The sequence below is a fragment of the Vanessa tameamea genome, chromosome 5 (genome assembly GCF_037043105.1).
Source record: "Vanessa tameamea isolate UH-Manoa-2023 chromosome 5, ilVanTame1 primary haplotype, whole genome shotgun sequence".
Classification (NCBI taxonomy): domain Eukaryota; kingdom Metazoa; phylum Arthropoda; class Insecta; order Lepidoptera; family Nymphalidae; genus Vanessa; species Vanessa tameamea.
The window spans coordinates 10,232,188-10,248,861 of record NC_087313.1 but is presented as its reverse complement, the minus strand read 5'-3'; the positions used below and the strand labels follow the sequence as shown (position 1 = coordinate 10,248,861).

The 16,674-nt window shown below is 33.5% G+C and overlaps 1 protein-coding gene across 1 annotated transcript; it reads left to right on the top strand.

The window, feature by feature from the left end:
* Positions 1 to 14,394: 14,394 nt before the first annotated feature.
* LOC113392523 (KH homology domain-containing protein 4-like) lies at positions 14,395 to 15,542 on the top strand. The gene is given in 1 exon segment (XM_026629009.2): positions 14,395 to 15,542. A coding segment is annotated over 1 exon segment (840 nt). The 5' UTR covers positions 14,395 to 14,409; the 3' UTR covers positions 15,250 to 15,542.
* Positions 15,543 to 16,674: the final 1,132 nt, after the last annotated feature.

Here is a 16,674-nt window from a genome sequence, read left to right as displayed (position 1 = left end):
TTATCTAGCTTTTTATTCCATTTGTTGGCTTGTTTATCATATTATGTACAGTTTTCCTATAAATTTTAATAGTATACAATTGAATTTATTGTTTTATTATAACTTCTATAATTATTTTATTCTAATAAAAAGTTTTTATTAATTCTTGTAATGAAATACTAAAATAATTATTTAAAACTATTTAGCTTCCTAAATACGATTGCAATCGTAATTATGTTGCATTAATTATAAAAGAAAATATTAAATTAAAAATTTTACATTTGTAATGTGTATTAAAATTATCATTATTTTCTGGTTGATCAGTGACGACTAGAACAAAAAATTTGTAGTTAAATGATTCTATAAATTTGTAAGTTAAGAGGAAGATTAAGAAAATAACCTAAATACACTCTGCATAATTATTTAATTACGTATCTGAGTAATTGGATTCAGTGGATTGATGTAAATGGAAAGAGATCTCTCGGAGCTCCCGTTATTGTGGAGTTTCCTCAAGGATCAATTCTTGTTGCATTTCTCTTCCTCGTTTATATAAATGACTTGTCACATCTTTTAGGTAATAAATTCGATTGTTTGCCGATGATACTTCTTTAATTTTTAAATAAAAAGACGTCTTTCAATATATAACGATGTGAAAAATGCTTTCTCTGAAATAGTACATTGGTTTAGTGTTAATAATTTACTGTTAAATAGTAAAACGAAAAATGTATTAAATTAATTACTCCCAATGTATGATGTGTCAAAACGAATGTTCTTTTAAATGGGGAAGCGTTAGAAGTTTTAGAAATAACAGAGTTCCTTGGTGTTACAGTAGACTCTAAGCTCCAATCATAGCTGTCTCAAGCTATGCTGGGGCCCTGGGCACTCATGAATTTGGGGCCCTTTTGGTAGATATTTACTACGATGTCCAAATAATTCGCTTTGGGTCAGGCCTTAAGTATAGTTTCAAATAAACGGAGCGGTAATTTTCGTATATTCGTAGGAATCTGATTCTGATCTTTTTTGATAAATATATTAGTTATTTCTTACAAATATATCACATTCGAAAATATACATAGCAGTCAACGTGAGAACAAACATGTGAAAAAAATTGTTGGTTCTTCGGGGCCCTCTCAGGATGGGGGCCTTGGGCACGTGCCCCATGTGCCCTATGGTAAAGACGGTAATGGCTCCAATGGGTACCTATCCGATTACACTTAAGTTAGTAACACTTTTTTGGGGCAATGTATACGTTTTTACATCAAGATCACAGAAAACGTTAAAAATATTCAATTGTAAAATTTAAAAGAATCGATAAAGAGCATTTGTGTGCTAAAGGATATCCTATAAAAAAAACTTTTTAGTTGATTGCACACCTTGGGATTCAGATGATCGCCTCCAGGCTGTTTCAAATATGTTTATTATTATTGTACATGAAATCAATACTTGTTATTATGAAATTTAAAAAAAAAACCCGCTGAGTTTCTTTCGCCGGTTCTTCAAAGGTCCGAGGTGTTAATTTCCGAACCCACAGTAGATTTTTGACTAAGCAAGTGTAACACTTCCATATTGAATAAAGATTTTTGATTTGATTTTTTGAATTCCATAGATAATAAATAATTCATTTAAAGGTAAAAAAACTCTTATTGTAAAAATAATATAAAGCAACTAAGTATATAAGTACTTTACTAAGTATATAGAGCCGAGATGGCCCAGTGGTTAGAACGCGTGCATCTTAACCGATGATTTCGGGTTCAAACCCACGCAGGCACCACTGAATTTTCATGTGTTTAATTTGTGTTTATAATTCATCTCGTGCTCGGCGGTGACGGAAAACATCGTGAGGAAACCTGCATGTGTCTAATTTCAACGAAATTCTGCCACATGTGTATTCCACCAACCCGCATTGGAGCAGCGTGGTGGAATATGCTCCAAACCTTCTCCTCAAAGGGAGAGGAGGCCTTAGCCCAGCAGTGGGAAATTTATAGGCTGCTAATGTAAATGTAATGTAATGTAAGTATATAGGTATAAAAAGGGAAAGGTAATATGTCATATGATATCATAACAGAAGAGTGCATAATGCTGATTCTTTGTATGGATGTATGATTGGATACTTTGTATAAACTTTTTACTTGGTGGTAGGGCTTTGTGCAAGCCCGTCTGGGTAGGTACCACCCACTCATCAGATATTCTACCCCCAAACAGCAGTACTCAGTATTGTTGTGTTCCGGTTTGAACGTTGAGTGAGCCAGTGTAACTACAGGCACAAGGGATGTAACATCTTAGTTTCCAAGGCTGGTGGCGCATTGGTGATGTAAGGAATGGTTAATATTGTCTATGGGCGGTGGTGACCACTTACCATCAGGTAGCCCATTTGCGTACCGATATCATAAAAAAAATCAAAGTCTATCGTTAAACTTAGAAGAAATAAGGAACAAACAAAGTTATTTTATTTTATTTATTGTATAGTTACACCAGCAACTTATCACTAAACACTTAAAATTAACAACTGGTATAGGTAATATTCAAAGTGATACGTCTTTAAGGTTGTAAAAAGTTAAAAAGCTTAAACTGTTTGGTCTAGCCATATATCAAACTGGGGCATTTAACGTAAAAGCTAGCAACAAATACTGACTCTATAGCAATATTCATAGAGTCAAGATGGTTCAGTGATTTGAACACATCGTGTCCGAAAATTACGATATCAAATCACGGAAAAGTACCACTGTGTTATACGTGCAAATATAAATAAATTATTTTCCTGCTCCGAAATTTTGTAACAAAACACATACGGAAACTTTATAGGCCATACCGGTATTTTTTTACTCACTAGTTACTTTTCATTTACTAGCCGTTCCTTAAAAAGTTTATATACTCTTTATAGCTTGATATAATAGGAACAGATATTCAGCAGTCATACGCATCCGCGATCGCTTGTGTGGTATTGTATAGTGCATCTGGTGTTGTGAACGTATCCGTTTTTCTCAGTATTTTCTAGTATCGTCGAATGCGGCTACCTCATGTAACTATTCCAGGGTCTAGTCGTTGACGAGACGTAGATTTTGATCAATGTACAGTTATATATACCATTTTGATAAACGCAATATTATGTGGCAAAGTTGTCGAAATACATGCGCCTAATAAAATTCATAAATATATATTTTCAGGATCTGCAAGATCTACAAGAATTAGTTTTATGTTCGTCCGTTTAAATGATATCTAAGGTTTTTAATTTTTATTTAGGCAATTATGTATTTGGTGACACTTCGCAGGGCTATATGGCAAGTCAGATTAGCCAGAAGGCTAACATCGTCACATGTTCTACCGCCAAAAAGAAATTTTGTATTTACTTAATTCACCTAAATTTAATTTTTCACAATTTCTACCGACTTATTTTTTTACTTAAACTAAATATCCATACATAATAGTTTAACAAAATAATACGCATAATTTAACTAAATATATACGATTTATATAAATGCGGTTACTAATATAATAATTTAATATCACAGTACTTGTGTATGTTACTCTATATACTAATAGATGGCGCTGTACGTCTTTCATTACTCCAATGGATATACATTTTATAAATCGTCGTAATGTTTATTTTGAGTGATGTTTAGTTTGTTTAATAATTTAAGTTTAAAGCAAAAAACAAATTGAAATTCTGAATTTAATCCAACATTACAAATAAGTACAATAAGAATACTAAAATGTATTTGTAGTAGTAAACCTATATAGCAGTAAAGTGCAATTAGGCAAATTTGTCCTATAGTTACAACTTTATTCTAAAATAAATGTTGGTTTCTGTACATTGAGATTTAAGTTGTTTGATTTGTTTACATATTTATAAAGTTTTGATTAAATAGATTACTCAGTTAAATATCAACTAGGTACTTATAAATAATAATAATTGTATAAATATAAATATCGTAACACGACTAAAACACACGCCAAGCCGTTATATGCTAGTTTTAAAAGGTATTTAATATGTAGTATCTAGGACTATATAAAAATGTGCAATGAGTAGGTAAGGTTAATTTAAATATCAGGCATTTTTTTCTAGATTAAGTGTACAGATTGTGGTTTTTTTTATAATTATTCAATGATAAGATTGGAGTAAAAGAATAAAAAACTAGTTGCCCAAGAATCCGGTTTTTTATAGTCTCGACATTTCATTCAATTCAAATAAATTATATTATATACTAATAATATACATAAGAAAACATTTTGGACAGAGCATTTATTATAACGTATTTTTCACTACCAACACTGCTAGCGCTGAAATATATTTGAAATGGCCTATAATTTTCTATAATTTTGTTTTGATTATGTGTATAATTTTATTAAATATGAAAAATCAAGACTATCTCGTCTAATCAATTAATTTCTGAATTATTTAGTAATTTAATAGTGTCGAGCTTAGTGGAAATTGTAAATGGAATAATTTTGCCCAATGGCCAATCAAGATAAGTCGTAGGTATTAAATGACAATTATTTTTACACAGAATTAAGTTAAAAAAAAACTGTAGAAATTTTCTCTCCCATGATCTAAAAATACACTATGTCCTAAGTCCTAACACTGTAAGCTGCCAAAATGTGAAGGTTACCCTAAAAAAAACAACAAATTTAACTTATATTTTTTTATAATATTACTTTATACGTACTTAATTTTTGAAAAGATTTTTGTGTGATTTTTTAAGTTTGTTTCGGAGAATGTCAAATTACAAAATATAGTTTAAAAGCTTGTTAGGATAAAGATACGACAGCACATTCTTTTGGTCTTCGCCGAATATAAGCAAAAAATCGCGGTCCCCTCCCAGTGGCGGAAACGTCGCGACATCCGCCAAATTAGTAACAGCCGTCTCCTAAATGATACTCTCAAGTCTCGCGACGCTACAAATTTTCAATTAGTAATAGCAAGCATCCAACGCCACATTTTAAACAGTTTTATTTTCAAGAGTATAGATACTCAAGTTCCGATCCTGTCTTATTTTTCTCGACTTTAGACATTTTTAAAAGTCGAATCAATCAGATAAACAGCAGGGGTAGGTACGCTATTAAGTTTGTGATCGGACAGCTTGGAAGAGACAACTCTTCGTAAAGTAAACGAATCATGCAATGAAAGCGGATGCCATCAACTAACGAGTGCTCGTGCAGCTCGAGTCTAGATTCTCAACAACATGCCATAAATGGCTTATGGTCTTACTCTAAACCAATTAGTTCCACGTTAATAATAAACAACGAAGTCTTATTCACCTTCATAATAGTTGTATTTAAGAATGTATCATATATTGTAGTTACTTTATTATGTTAAAATATTTTTTAATATTAAATGTGATCTATACTATATATAATATTAAAATATAGTATTACTTAATTCAAAAATAAATAGGTAATTTATCTTAAAAACACGCTCTATACCTATACTTTGTAAGTTCAATATTTATTGTCTAATTACTTACAAAAGCAACATAAAATTTGTAAAATAAGCATATTATCGGATTTATTTGAAATTAAATGGATAACAAAATCTCACGTAAATATTTCTGTCCTCTGTGAATAACGGTAACGCTTTTAGTTCTATGCTCATGTACAATGAATATATTATATGTGAGCGTTGCCGCTCGTGGTTACTGATAATTTACGATATATGTATAGATATCTAGGCCATAAAAATACCTATGCCTGCGTTAACGCAGTAGAGGTGGCGTGATGTATGACTAATAAGTACTTTAGTGCAACTGCCGATTCAACACTTGACTAACAGTGCATATATTATGTTTATACGATAAAGTTAACTTGTGATTTTAAATTTAGGTCTTATAAATCTGTTGTTAATTAGGTAGATAGTATTTAACACCTGCTAAAATACTTCTCCTCTTAATTTCTTTTTTAAAATACATACATACATATGTATTTAAAAACAATAACATGATCTAAATTCTGTTAATGTTCATCACACTAATACTTTTTTAAACTTAGATTCTTATATTCCAAACTGTATTGTTGTGTCAAAATTACAAATGATTATACATTCATAAAGTGGCAGCGTGCAGCGATACCAAGTTACAATCTACAAACAGTAGCGCGAGATTTCATTGTGTACCGGATTAATTTTGTAATCGGCTATCCTTAGTCGGAGGTGGCAAGGCGGGCGCCGGGCGGGTTGCACGCGATCATTGTATGCAGATAAAGCGCGCACATTGTGCTTCTACAAGGTACACCCGCCATATTGAGATTCTGGAAATGTGTGTGGAAGAACGCTCTAACAATAATATCTCAGTGGAAACGTATAACATAAATATATTGTATACGATTTTCACCTTTGAGCGCAAATGCGACATACAAGTACGTGCACAGCGTTTAGTTGAGCGAGCCAGACGCAGCGGCGGCAGCCTCGTGCGCCGCGCCGCGCGGCCAGACCGTTCGGCGCCTGCGCTCACAAAGGGCTCATTGTATTCCATACCGCCCGTTTCTATAGAAAGGTCCCTAGGCTTTTTTTATAAAATTCCCAATGCCAGAATGACATCAAACAATGGGTTTCCGTCCTTTTATTGGCACCTTATTTTTTGTAGGCACTTAAATGGACCTGCCTAAATTTCCAATAAAATCTCAACCTGTTTGGACGCTTGTGAAGATTTTGTGCTATTTTTAATTTAGATTGTATGCAGGCCATTCATATATAGATATATATTATTTAATATACCGACTGTTGTATTGTTAAAACGTTATTACTATTAATATAGAAGCATTTGTGTGTGTACTAGATTTATATTATCGTTATTGCTGTTGCTGTGGTTCGGCATAGTATTCATATTATTTAAACAGTAAATTTGTAGTTATTTGTAAATAACAATTTATTATAATGTTTTTTAATTAACCACTGCCTGATTGATTATAAAAACTGGATATTTCATTTATCTAGTATATAGGTACCGCTACGACTTTTATGAATTAAAGGTCTTGTGAAATTTTGATGTGGTGGTGTACAACTACACGTAGATATCTTGACAAGCGAGTTCCGTGTGTTAGGCGCGGCAGGCGGCAGACGCCCACGGCCGGGCGCGGTCAAACAGGTTTCCTCTCACCATTGCCACCGCTACCCGCGCGCTGCTTGACCCAAACTCTAGTCTCGCCAGAAAACCACCCATACAAATTACCGACGCTTAGCTTAAGATTAACGGTTCGATTTTCGATTAAAATATCCAAAAATAAAATAAGTCCAATTTACAGAATTCGTGTTTGTTGTATACGTTTTCGTCTTTTCTTGCAGTATTCTAGGTTAATTCAAAACCTGTGGCAATTTATATTTACATAAGAGTCATAACATTGTAGTATAATAAACAAAATAATATTCTCCAAACCTTCTCCTCAAAGGGAGACGAGGCCTTAGCCCAGCAGTGGGAAATTTACAGGCTGTTAATGTAATGTAATGTAATGTAAAAAAAAAACCAAAATAATTATAGGTAATTTAATCGACACCACTTCATATTAGTACTAGTTTAGAAGTAGTAATACTAGGGTTCAGTGTAGTATATGATTCAATATAACTTTTCAATACGTACAGTAATTGGAATTTTCCCACGTTATAGGTATACGTGTGCGCTTCAGTTTGGACTCGCACTCGAGTGGTACTTTATTTGTATGATGTCAACGTAGCGTAATGTTATCTACATCCGCCTGGGGCGTTGGGGTCTTGTCCGATGACTCCGCTACTGCGTTATTCATTTTATATATTTTTCGGAATCCATATGAAAACAAGAAATTGTTCACGTATAGTATTGTTCACGTATCTACCTATTTCCTAATGAAAAATTATAGATTAGATAAGACGAGTCATGAAGGACATTGGTAATTTTATAAATAACATGAAATAACAAGTGTATGATAGAAATGATTCGTATTTGATTGCAATGCTTGAGCAAACTTATGTTATTTTAATATAATGTAACATTAAAGCAGATCCGGCGGACAGAAGTGAAACTCAAATAGAATGTTTCATAAATAAACGGCCGTGGTCCGCTGGCTAGGCGCCACTGGGCGCCCGCGCACTATTGCACAATGCATGGCAACTACATGCAGTTCTGATACTCATTTTATATGTATACACTTTATTTAATAACTCATTTATAAGGTTACATTTACTAATACTCCGTATAACATTTTGTTTATAATTTTTGCCGCATTTTAATGCAAGTTAGGTATCTTAAAAGTTAAATATGAAATCGATAACTGTAATAGGTTAAATATCTATCTTATCACGTATCCCTTAGCTTTGTTTTAATCCATTTATGAATGGCTCTAGAGTGAAAGTACAACTGGCACAATGTGAAATTTGCCTATTGACAAAACTTGTTCCTGTCTCGTTCCTGCAGACAATATAGTAAGTATTAGGTGTGAATGAATAGTAATTCTAGTACTAACTGAAAAATAGAATAGTCCCTTTCTAAATAACAAATGTAGTCCATAAATAAAGCATTAATTGTATTTCAAATATGATAATGTACATAATTATATGAATAATAATGGAGTAGTACTTAATACCTAGATTAAAATTTTTCCATTACAACTTTGCTGTTCTTATCAACTTAATGTAATCGATATTAATTTATTACTTAACATCTGGTTGGGCGAGATTATTATATGTGATTTTTAGGTATTTCAGTTTAAGCTTTGTTTATTTTGTATTCATTCCGTTTAAAAAGATGCAAATAATAATATATTTTTTTATAATTCTAAAGTGTTGGTTAATAGTCTATAGGTTTTTATACGTAATGATTTTTTAAATAAAATAAAAAAAATAGTTGCATATATAATTAATTTGTATTCCAAGTAGTTAGTCATAAAAAAACGATAGTCATTTTTAATAATAATTACTGAAAAATCATAAATAATGTATTAAATAGTTGACAACGCGCGAAGCAGCACGTAGGCGCCTCCGTCCTTAACTCGACGAGATATGAAATCAGCAATACTGATACTGCACATACGCATAATATTATTTGTGCAAGTGACTGCCTATATTGTTTATTCATGAAACGTACTCACACGTGCGATCAACGAACTGCGTGATATAACAGAACATCACTAACGCACACTTGCAAAATTATGATCAAATGTGTGTGATATTAATGTAATCGATGTAAAATAAAAGAATTCCTTCGCACCTTACTACTCGTTGTTCAATATTATAGCAATATATATTACGTGAAGAGATTAAATAGACAATGCATGTTAGTGTTACATAAGGAATCATAAAGGTTCAAAGAGAATATTTAATTTATTTAGGTACTAGGCTATCTCTAAGTATTGATATAACTCTATCAATATACACTACTATATTCGGAGATGATGTAATCGTACGGCCCCACATCGCTAATGTTTGATGATAAACACATATTTATTTCAAGCTTTAATCTACTTTATCATATAAATAAATATATTACGAATTAGCTTATATTGTAACTTTCGCAGTTATTAACAACATTTAAGCACTAGCTTTGTATTAAAAATATATAAAAATTAATAATAATCATTATAATTTTTGTCCAATACTGCTAGTACTACAGCCGTAGTACTACCTTGTTGTAAGTAGCAACTTACAGCAACGTATAATTAAAAATTATTATAATAACTACTGTCAGAGACAACAAACTGTTAGTTCAAGTACCTGATACAAGAACATACGTACTGAAATAAATAATAATAGTTAAAAATGTATTTATTACATTAACTGCTTACTTTTAAGCTTAAAAAGCAATTCTATCAGAAATCAGATTATACATTTTGAATCTGGTTTAAAGTTATTCCGATAATTAACACGGCATGGGTCCGGCTGCGTAGTTGAGTAACGGTTGTTGGGCGCCAGCCGACATCGACATCGACAGCCCGCGTTGGATGCTACTTGTCTCATACGCATTTCACCACGTAAGCAGGTATGTTAGCTGTTAATGAGCAACATTAACGATCGATGCGTTTTTTTTTTAAAATAGTTTTTCTTATAGTAAAATATATACATATATATCTATGATTATTTAGTAAGGTGTTTAAAGTTTTCTCATAATCAATCAGGGTTTTTTATTGTACTTATAAAATGTATGAAAGAATTTTTTGCAAATCTGTTACAATTTTCTCAGTATATATAAGTCGTAGAAAGCTTAATTTGTTTTAACGATTAAGGCGAGTCGTATCGCCGACAACAGAGAGTGGTAGCGGCAGGTGAGGTGAGATGACTATAAACCGGTTGTTTCGAGAGCTACCACGTGGATGGTCTAATGATCGTTTGGAATCATTATATTTTTAAATTGCCACATTAAGAATATGAAAATGTATACAGTTTGTTATTACTCGTTGTCAAACTTTTTCTATATGTCATGTATATAGTCTTTGTATAACAGTTATTTTAAGTTTAACTCAAGTAACATGTCTATAATATTAAGCAATAAAAAGCGTAAAAATTTATAATTGATTAATAATGCAATGAAAATATCGGTAATTATCAAAATAAGTACCTAATTATTGTATGTAAGTTTTTGTATGTACTAAATATAGTAAAATAATGTGGTAATGCATAATCTTCTTAATTTTCGAAATCGGTATTTTTAATTCTGTGTTAATATTAAAAAGATATTTTTTTTTTACTTTTTCTAAGACATTACGAAAAAAATATTTTAGAGGTAAAGATTTATAAAACTAAGACAATCGGAATTTGACGCCAGCGAAGGTTCATTACATTTCCCAAGAAACTCATATCAATGCTACGATCTCGGGAGATATACGGCTGACTTAAAACTGGTCCCCATTTGGGTGACGTTTAAACGCACGTGTGCTTCACACTTAGCCTCTATTACCTCTCCTGAGACTTCAACCTCGTACGATTTTCAGTTTTATGAACAGTATATTAGAACCAAGTTTCTATATTTTATTCTCACTAACCGTCATTATTGATATACGTCGGTTATAAGTGATGTATGTGCTTGTTTGTAAAACCTTTTCTATTTTAGATCTTATAGTTTAGAAGATAAGTACGATTTTAAGAGGTAAGCGGTTGAGACATCATTTTGATTCTGCGTAAGAATCATTGGTATGGCGAGCAGGCAACGGCGTCGATGTGTCTGTGGGACTTATTAGCTCATTTTACGATCGGCGGGCTCTGTCTGTTAATGATACACACACAAGCGAATGAAAGGTTTAAAGAAGTTTTACATTATGATATTTTTATAGGTATTTGTTAAAATAATTAAAACATATTACTATTTTAATAGTAATAATTATATTATTATACTTAGTTTATTTTAAAAGAGCATATGACGTTTTTGATAATTAAAAATTTGAATTTAAATGGTTTAGTATATAATAATATTTATTGTTAATGTGTAAACATGTACCTACTTCTCTAGGAATACGCATTATGCCGAGATTGTTGTCATAAAATAATAGCGCTAGCAACGTTCCAAGGATACTTCGTCAGCTTCACCAATGAGACTCATGATGCAAATATTTATTACAAGTAACCATGTAAAGAACTTTCTTTATATAGTCATTGTGCACATAGCTGAACTGCATAGTAATCTACGGAAAATCTACAATTTAATTTAAAAATATATAGATTATGTTTTTTTTTTATAAATTATTTTATTAGATACAAGTTGGATGCAAGTTACAACAATTTCTTTTTTTATAAAAAATATTAGCAATGCATATTTTTTTTTCAAAGATTATTAATATTGCTATTTCGTTTTTGTAATACAAAAGCGTAAGACATGAACATCGAACGTGAAATTTTTGCATCGCAAGTATCATTGATCTGCTGAACTATTGTTTTATGATAGGTTCGTTTTATTTCTAAAAAGTTATATAGTTTAGATAATATCACATTTTGATGTATGTATGTACTACGCATTGAATATAATCAAATGAATCGTTAAGTAAAGCGACCTTGTGTTAATCCCAGCCAAGACACCATGATCATGCAAACCTCAGCAAAAAATCGTAACTATGAAGGCATGGAATATTTTTCAAACACCATGATGTCATGGCGCATCGAATTACTGAGTGCTATGACCTTGCCTGTCACTTGTTCGTACTTATACATGATTGATATTAATAACAATACAACCATCGCGTTTGATCTTATGACTTAGAAGTGGAAAATATTCTCCTGCCTACTCATTCATTCCCAACTAATCGACGACATAAAAAAACACCTTTGGTTCACATGGTACACACCTTGTATAATTTCTTAAGAATTATAATTAGCAAAACATTTATGATAGGTACTTATTTTAAATTTAAACAAATGAATATGAAACAAATCATGTTAATAATATTAAAGATAATACGAATGGTTCTTTTAATTTTGAATCAATAATATACTGGTAGTATTCATGTGTGGTTTACAAATGTTATAAACCTCAAAAAAATAAAACACATTTTCAGGTAATAGTGATAACAGTGAATATTAATGACATTATATCATAGTGCGATAGATTTTATGAGTGACTTTTTGTCTATTAGATATACCTAGTGTGTACTTAAATAATGAATATGTATGTAGTATAGGTCGGGACTCGGTAACCTGTTTATTGTCCTCACAAGCAACGAGGGCCCCAAATTAGCATGGATTAATATTTCAATCAAGTGTATTTAGTTCGGAGTGGAATGAACGCTAGAGACTTGTGTAAAATCTTATAGTTAAACTTCTAGTTCTATATTTCAGATTAAAGCAATTATTTAATTTAGGTTAGTATGTGAATACCTAACATAATCATGTTGATGAAGTTTATTAGTTGTCCAAAATAAGCTAAACTGTTTCTTGTCGCTTTTCACCTTTATGAACAATGAAACCTACTTTGCTTTCGGTAGGATAACTGCATATTGAATATCATCAAGGGACAGGCATAAATCAACGACAGCAAAACAAAAGTACAAAGTACGTAATTGATTTCTTTGTTATAATAATTATTAGATGCTGCAACGCGATGTTTGTGATTTTATACATTCATAAAAAAGAAGTACCCAAGTAGGTACCGTAAACATCCAATAAGTCAATCAACACTAATATTTTTAAATTAATAAACAACCTTTGAAGGATTAAGAAGATTTGTTTGAAAAATTTACGTATTTCCTACTACAATGACTTGCAACTATATTATATTCTATTAAAATTTAAACATGCACTTCTTGTTATATATTTGTAGGTACTTATTCGACATAAAAAGACAAAAGTACATATTTTATAACAATATTCAAAACAATTAATAAATTTAGCTTATATTAATTAACTTTGTCGCTTCACTCCTTTGTCAAGTACTTAACGCCTATTTAATTTTAACACGTGGAAATTATGAATGTTATAAAATGCGCGCAAGGCAGTTGGATCGCTGTTTCATGGTCGCCGGACGCGAGGCTGGCATGGCAGGCGGCCGTCGCTCACACAAAAAATAAACAACTTTCCTCGAAACGGCGATGGCGCTAAGTCATCGCCTCAATCCAAAACGTCGTAAGCACACCGATGCAGTGGGTAACTTGAGCTCTTTTGTGGATGTAAAAGCCTGAGCCGAAATAACTTGTTGATGTTCGTTGCGGCAGCGCGGGTGTGAGCGGACGGGCGCGGGTACGGAGGGGCCTAGCGCCGCTGAGCGACGGCCTGTCTACGGCGGCGAGCCGGCGACACCCTGTCTGCCGCGGACGGCGGCGTTGTCGCTCCGTGCGCATTCTTGTCCGCCCGCGCCCCTTCCTCACGTCCCACAACCTCATGAACCGCCCGCGCGCACAAATTGGCAACGTCGCATGCAAACTTGTTTCGTAAACGGATGTGGCTACGACCGAGGCAGGGCATTGGTTCTGTCTCGCTTACTCTTTCAGAGTAATATATGAAGAAACAAGATAGCAACGGTGGCGCTACATGCTATCGGCTCCCACTTGCGGCATTTTTTCACGCCGAGAATGAGGCGAGATTAATGCCTAAAGCTTTGTTCACAATGATCAAACGAACAATATTTTTTTTTATTCGAATATAATTTTCTTGTATAAAAAATTTAGGTATAGCAACTATATTCATTTGTAAAAAAATATTATTACTTAATCAGTTTTTTTCGAAGGGGAGACTGATCGAATTGTCGATTTAAAATAAAGCTGCATTAACTAATCTTGACTGTTGTTTAGCTTAAAAAATAAAGAAATACCATATTGTACCATAACTTATATAAATAATATGCTGCAAATAATGATAATAAAATTATTCGAATTTATAAAGCTATATTTTTATTATTGTAAAAAATAAAGAAACTTGAAGATGCTTTAGTATAGATTAAGTAAAATGACTTTAAAAACATTTCATTGATCTCAAATAGCCTTCACCTGCTACAAAACTGAATTTATAATACAATCTTTGACTAGAATAAAAGTAAACAGTATGTTCACTTCTTAATGGATATACGCGGCTTGCTTCGCGCGCTCATGTCGGAGCGGTATGCGCTGCGGGCAGCGAGCGCGCCGCCAACATCCGCGCCGCGCGAGCGAGCGACAGTCAGTTCGGCGCCGACAGCCATCACGCGCAGACGTTTTCTATAAAATATGGCCGCCGCCCACACGCACTCGGCCCCCGCGCCCTCAGACCGTCGCTCAGAGGGCCGCGCTGGATCTCGTCGCATCTTCCCACCTCAGTTTAAGTTACAAGTCCTCGATGCATACAGACGGGATACGCAATGCCGGGGCAATCAACGTGCTACTGCGAGAAAATTTGGTATCCACCGCCGGCAGATCCAAAAATGGCTTCAAGCTGAACCAGCTCTTCGAGCGGCTCTTTTGAGACGAGCGCCTCAGCCGGCACCTTCACCACCTCCATATTCAGTTGGCTCTCCGGAAAGTGCGCGACTACCGTCGCCGCCACCCGCACCGACAGTTTTACCGTCCTCAGTGCAAGTGCATACACCGTTGGCGGCACCGGTACCTGTTATGCCGCCTTCAGCAGAGCCCATAGACTTGTCAGTGCGGCGTCTTTCACCAGCTGTGACATCAGTGTCGTCATACGCACCACTCACAGTTCCGGAGCAACCTCCACCGCGCAAACCTTTCAAGTTATTCAGGCCTTACCTTTTAGAAGACGATGAAGAAAAACGGCCATCGTTGGCGTCCTTACCGGTGTCAAACGGGGTTCACGTGTCAGCGTTTATGCCAGTGCAGAGCGCGGCGGGCTGCGCTCTTGCCGCTTGCACAGTGCCCCGCTGGTGTTCGCCAGCTCCTTCCTTTTCGGCTCCGCTCAGATGAGAAGCAACCGTTGGGGCCTTACCCCTATCCTCCTGTGATCTAGTCGCCGACGCCCGCCTGGCGCCGCCTGGGGCGTAGCCCTCCATCACCGTGCCTTAACATACACGTCGCCATAGTGCATTATGCCGTCATTACGAGATGACTGTCTATTTTTGTGTATAATAATTATAAGAATAAGAATGTATTTTTTTATGTGGGGGTTTATAAAGTATACCTACATTTATTGCAGATTATAATGATATAACAATATTACTATTATTATTATTATATTAATAAAGAGAGTTGTTTACTAAGCTGTATTTTCTCTTGTGGCGCTACGTTGCTTTAAGGGGCAGGTAGCGCCGGCGCCAGTCAACTCCCCTACCTGTTTTGATCCCATTTGTAAGTACGCGCAAAAATAACGAAATTCATTCATTCACTTTACTCCTAAAAAGAATATAAATGGTATATAATTCAAAATTAATTCATTGTGTAAAGTGAACTAGATCTCTTTTACATATATTTGAAATCTAATGATAATTCTGCCGCTTACATTGAAAGTTGCAAAACAAATTTTGTTCTTAAATTTTTGTTATTGTTTCAGTTTAATTCCGTTGTCTAACTAGTAAAGTAAACATTTTTCATATTATAATATAGGATTAAAGAAATTCATTTTTTTACGATAAATTAAACACGTCACTAGTACTACCCAGCCATTAATTCATATAACTACCATACCTAATGTTAATTTACCATAATCGGTGCCTATTTGTTATTCCATATTTAATAATATTTTTTCACTACTAATGGTCATTACATAGTAGAAACAGTTTTGCTCTTAATATTTATAACGTCGATAAGAGATGTATTGTCAGTCAATTATTATAATACCTAGATTATTGCTATAATTGTTTGATATGACATTTATATTTAGCTTATTACCACGACATTTTGAACTACTTTTGTACTGCTCAAATATGAAAATAATTTCATATTTTATATTTTAATCGTTCTTTATTCTTTACTGAACGTTTTTTTTGGTTTTATGCAAATAGGTAAATTTAAGGCTTATAAAATAATTATCTATGAAGTACTGATAGCATCAAAAATAAAAACACTAAGAAATATTTTCTTCTTATTTTCGTTCGATTTCATAGGAAATTCTGTTCATTTATTACTTGTTCTTTTATATATTACATATTGCACATAAAACTTATATTTTTGAACATAATTTTGAACATAATAGATATTAAGAAAGACGGCTACAAATATGTTATTATTACTTGAAAATGCCTGGCACATTAAACACTCAATGGTCACTAATCAGTATTGACTGTAATTTAGAGTTGACGTCTAAGGATGACGCACTCGTACAATTGGAAAACGTTAGTCGTTACTCAAGGCACAAGCATGTTAGGCATTGCAAAAGTTAAGGAAATTAAAATA